The sequence below is a fragment of the Nothoprocta perdicaria genome, unplaced genomic scaffold (genome assembly GCF_003342845.1).
Source record: "Nothoprocta perdicaria isolate Ctin4 unplaced genomic scaffold, notPer1 scaffold_117, whole genome shotgun sequence".
Classification (NCBI taxonomy): domain Eukaryota; kingdom Metazoa; phylum Chordata; class Aves; order Tinamiformes; family Tinamidae; genus Nothoprocta; species Nothoprocta perdicaria.
Genome location: NW_020454283.1, coordinates 2,004,489 through 2,009,726, shown reverse-complemented (window position 1 = coordinate 2,009,726; position 5,238 = coordinate 2,004,489). Strand labels below are relative to the sequence as shown.

Below are 5,238 nucleotides of genomic sequence, written 5' to 3'. Positions count from 1 at the left end.
TCAATTTGTTGCCTTTCTGGCCAGCTGGCCTAGAGCTTTCAGATATTTTTGAGCCCCTTCATAGTCCAGTGTGGTACTAACATTATGGGGAAGATCTCCCTGGCTGGAAGAAAAGCCACGAATTATAGCTGGTTGTCTAAGCTGAMGAGGAGCAAAAGCAGAAATTGGTATTTTTTCATAGGAAACAGCGTAGACGCTCTTCATCACTCCAGCTTCTTTCTTGTGCCATTTTTTCATAAGCTGCTCAAGAAGGCCATAGTTGGTGGGTGGTTCTGAAACAAGAAATGATTAAATATTARTAAGATCTGATTTCAGAAGATTTTTGAAAACTAAAGAACTTTCCCGACTCTCAGCCTATACGTTGATGGCTACCGTGTTGCATTTCTTTGAATTAAGATTAACAAAAACTACCAAGAATGGGGAAATCTGATTTCTCAGGAATCCAGGCCGTCTTGTGTCCGTTCCATCTGCGGAGGGGAGGCAGCAGAATGTTATGACCGTGTCTGTTGTAGCTGTCATCATAATCCGATACTAAATTCCGGCTGCTTGGCTCCTCATGATGTGTGAAGAAATGCTGCTTTGGGAGGCCCTGAAATGAGATGAATAGGAAGCTATGCTATTGGGGGCTATGCATAACGTTCGGATAGTTTAGCATGCTTTTAAGTCATTTGGCCATTGGTGATGTGGCCATGTGTGGCCAACCACAGCGATCTGTGAATACTTGCTTAATGATGGAAGGAGATACTGAGAAGCAACCAGATTGCCATAGGATATGTGCTGCTTTTCCGACTGAAGGGATCCTACTTTGATCCCTCTCATGAGGTAGCTCTAGATGTTCTAAACTAGCCATTGAGATGTGGTGCCTTCTTTTACGCATACTCATTTAAGAATATAAAATCGAATTTAAATATTAGTCATAATTTGTTGCTCTTTGGACTGCTGGCATGCACAACCTTACCTAGGACATTTCTTTAACATACCATGATTCTCTTCATAAAGGTTCTCCTTGATGTTTGGTCAGGTTTGTGATCCAGGAAGTAAATGAAGTCTTTTCTGTATGTGCTATTGCTGGGCTTCTCACTGATTTTTATAAACTAGAAAGATACACAACACTCAGTATAGCTAAGGCAATGTGATAATTTTAAAAGCCTGCTGCAGTGCTACTTCATCTATGTTTTTTAAAAGGACTTCCTTGAAAAGAAGCCTKTGTTGCATACTTTTTCTCAAATGGAAAAGCCAGCTAGTATTATCAGCCCTGGTAAAAATCTGCATTGATTCCTTGGTATAAATATGTTACACAGCCCTGCAAAGTCATCATGGTTTGGCAAATTCTCTGTGTCCCTAGATCTACTGTGTGCCACAGCCCATAGTCTCTGCAATACAATTCCTAACAGCTCAGTTAAAAGAATACTAAGAAACAGGGTGTCTTCTATGGAAGAACCTGATTATTTCTTCAGTACAGTAGTAAATTATCTCCAGAGTATCGGTCCTGATCCACTCTATTCCTGATCTTACCCTTTTCCTCTCTTCCAGCCAGTTTCCAATCAGAACTTTAGTGGAGTATTTGGGTTCAATCTTTGACCAGTCCTGTCCATCTATCTGCAATGCACTCATACTTTGTCTCACCAGCAGCACTGTCCAATTCTGGAGGCGAAAGGTAAGTCAGTAGACCAGCACTAAAAATGAGGCAGGAAGGGGCTCCACCTCTGCCAGTTGTGTGTTGAGATACACAAATGATTTGTGGAACTACTTTGACTTGGAATCATTTGTGTTTGGTGTCTCCACGGTGACTGTCAATCCCCCAACCACATTCTAGGCATATTTATAKAATGGTATTTGCCGTGGAGCGAAACAGTGGCTCCTGCTTCACTGCAGTGAGCTGGAGGGTTTTTTTCCTCTAACAGTGTTCAGAATCGGTGCCTAATGCCTCAAAACACTGTGATGTTAAATGACATGCACATTTACACCAACACACTGCACATACCTGCTCATCACACGCAATCTCTCTGCACAGTACAAACCAGTCGTATTTACAAGAAGAGAGGCAAACCAGGATGTCAGGTCAAAACAATGTTCTTATTTATTGAAATAGCTAAAGATAAAATCTTTCAGCCTGGAACAAGCATGTATAACAAAGGTTTTAACACTCAGTGGTCCAACAACAGGAATAAGATTCACATGAACCTTGTTTATCCTTTTTAATGGCCCTTGATTGACTACTTATCCAACACTTGATACTAGAGTGTCCTAAAAAGATATTTTCCGAGAYTGAGGCATTAATAGACTCCGGGAGCGTAAGATGCCTATTCTAAGCCTTTTATGAAGTTAACTATGCTGTCCAGTCCCCTTTTTCCAGCTGGAAACGAAAACCCACAGTAATCATGAAGGCTTATGATGCCATGGAACCCATCCTCAATGTGGTACCAGGTCACTGGGACACCGTTGTCCTCTAATCTCTTCTTGTACAGCAAACCATCATCTCTCAGCACATCATACTCGCACGTCAAGATGAAAGACTCAGGCTGCTGGTGAACAGTAGCATCTTCAGCTAACAGTGGACACAGGTTGGGCTCACAGAACCTTTTGACTGACTCATAGACTTCAGCTATGCAATCTGTGGGCGCAAGCGTCTTCACACCTCTGGTCTTAAACTCTTCAGGGATGTTATCTGCGCTCACCCATTTCCTATACTTCAGCCTAACATCTGCAGGAATATGAGAGCCTTCCAAGACCTCTTCCACATGCGATGCATCCCCATTTAGGTACTGCAAGGCAAAGAAAGCGGCACGTTCTCTGAGTAGGAGAGGGACTGCCCGATTTTGCTGATACGATGGTAAATTGAAATCCAGAGCCTGAAGGCCTGGGTAGATCAAGATCTGTGCCCGTAGTTTTGGGAGGTCTGATCTGCTTGCAAGGGTCTGGCTAACAGCAGCTGCTAGATTGCCCCCAGCGCTGTCCCCACTGACAATTATGCGGGCAGGATCCACCCCGTAGTGCTCAATGTTCTTCATAAAGTGTAGGGTGGCATTGAGRCAGTCTTCATACGCRGCAGGGTACTTGTGCTCAGGAGCTAAGCGGTACCTAATGCACAGAAAGAGACAAAAACAGAGATGTCAATATTATTAATAGAAAAACAGCATTTTATGATGCCTCACAGCCCTATTGTTTTGTGTTTTTTCCTCCATCTGAGAATACTTGTTACTTTCTAAGTAGGCATTTCCCAGTTATTGATCATAGATATATAGATATAGATATAGATAGCTATAATTTGCATGTTCAATCACCAGGCCTCAACACAGTAGAATTATCAGCTGATTAAGGAATTGAATGAGCCTTTGTAACCCATTTCTTTTCTGTGCTGAAAACTGCCTGACTCTTCTTGACTAGTTTAATCACTTTGTACCTCTTCTTAATATGCAAAACTAGGGTAATACCACTTGTTTTTTGTTTTGTTTTCTCTTTTCTCCCATAAATCACAATGTTTTAGAGTATCTTGCTGTATTTTCACACAGTCAACACAGGGAACCATGTTCTACTTTAGTTTTGTTTGGGTTTTGGGTATTTTCTTACTGCACCAAATATTGCCATTTGGGTCCTTTCTGACTATATGAGCAAATGAACACTTAACTCTATTTATTTCTTTATGGGCTTTCTCTGTGAGAAAGAGCATCTCCAAAACCTCACGATTTTACTATGGCATCACACCAACACTAATCTCCAAACAACAGAACTGGACAGCAGTCACTTACTCAACAGATACAACTACCGATTCACTTTCTCTGGCTATGTAGCGGCACACTTTCTCATAGGTATCTGGAAAAGAAATGTTTTCATTATTTCTTTGCTCTAATCTTTGAGAAAGCTAAAAAAAAATACTAATTTCTAGAAGACTATGTGTCCTCAGAATTTTTTCCCAGTAACAGCCTTATTTATATTTTACAAAGAGGTAAGAATGTTCTTTCTAGATTACTAAAATGCGCCCAGCAAATATCTTACCAAGACTTCCAAATACCCAGCCTCCTCCATGAAAGAAGATGATACCTCTTCTTCGCCCATGAGATGGAGCTGTAGGCTGATAAACCCTCACAGGTACTTTCTTAAACTGCAGATCCTGGATAAAAAGCTTCGGATCCACGGCTAGTCTCCTCCCCCTTCGCATGTATCGGCCAAAAGTGATTTGACTGCAAATTCCCGTCTTCTCCAAGATCTTCCCCTATTTAAAGTAAGAGAAATGAAGGCTTCTTTAAAAGACTCATTTTAGCTGAGGTATAAAGACTTTGCACCATACTGACATTGAGCTGTACTTGAGATTACGAAAGGGAAAAAAAGTGATTTTCCAAAGCTTTCACTCCCTACAGACCCTATAAAATCTATTTCATTACTGAAAACCAGTGTCATTCTAATGTCACATTAGAAATTTTATATAGATAAAAATTTTATATATTGTCTGCACTGGATTATAAATTCTAATTGTCAGTATTGTCCAGCACACCCTTCTGCTCACATTTCTTTCACTTATAGCCAATAACAACAGTAAAATAGTGGACAGAGAAACATCCTTGGAAACTTTTATACTTCATTGCACAAACCAATACTCTGGAATTAGCAGATCACACAACCCAGTGGATTTACAGCTCCTTAACGCTCAGTCCTGTTGTGCAAGTTAATAGTTGCTTGTTATTTGCACAAGACCTGCAGATTTGCTGAGCAAAATCCAGGAGCTTCCTTTGCCAATGCTCCTGCAATGATCTTACGAACATGAGCATCAAGCTGATGTAGCAAGTCAACAAACCAGAAGGTGGGACCCTACTGCAGAAATTGATGTCACACAGATAAACTGCTGCAGTTCATCCGTGTTCAGTTACTAAACAAGATGCTAATCTTTAAGGCCTAATGAGAGCCTGGCCTGATCCATCCCCTTTCGGCCTCTAAGTGCTATTAGGACAAGCCAGAGAGAGGACGTCTCTGGTGCAAGGAACAGCGTGCAGGAAATAAACAGATGTCGAGGCTCCTAGCTGGGCAGAGAACATGGAAACACTCTTAAAAATGAAAATTTAACAGCGGTCAACACTGTTGGGGGAGGAGTTGCAAGTGYTCTTCCCCAGTTTGTGCTGCAAGAGCAAGGCAGGGATTACAGAGAGCCTCCCTAACCGGATTTTCATCCCATGTATGTCAGCAGCGGCGGCGGCAAGCGGTCGGGGCTGCGAGCTGCACGGTGCCTGCGCCTCGGGGAGCCCC

At 41.9% G+C, this 5,238-nt stretch overlaps 2 protein-coding genes across 2 annotated transcripts in view; both read right to left on the bottom strand.

Annotated features, from left to right (window-relative positions):
• Positions 1 to 1,614, bottom strand: CUNH1orf158 (chromosome unknown C1orf158 homolog). The gene is made up of 4 exons (XM_026053577.1): positions 1,516 to 1,614; positions 981 to 1,094; positions 412 to 589; positions 1 to 272 (listed from the first exon to the last, which is right to left on the bottom strand). The coding sequence occupies exons 1-4, from the start codon at positions 1,612 to 1,614 to the stop codon at positions 1 to 3; spliced, it is 663 nt and encodes a 220-aa protein (XP_025909362.1).
• A 447-nt stretch (positions 1,615 to 2,061) lies between these two features.
• Positions 2,062 to 5,238, bottom strand: part of LOC112959554 (arylacetamide deacetylase-like 4) — a 3,843-nt gene continuing 666 nt past the window's right edge. The window contains exons 2-4 of the mRNA XM_026053576.1: positions 3,997 to 4,213; positions 3,750 to 3,813; positions 2,062 to 3,081 (exon numbers count right to left, since the gene is read on the bottom strand). Coding sequence (XP_025909361.1) covers positions 2,304 to 3,081; positions 3,750 to 3,813; positions 3,997 to 4,213 — 1,059 coding nt within the window. The 3' untranslated portion in view covers positions 2,062 to 2,303. The remainder of the gene's footprint in view (positions 3,082 to 3,749; positions 3,814 to 3,996; positions 4,214 to 5,238) is intronic.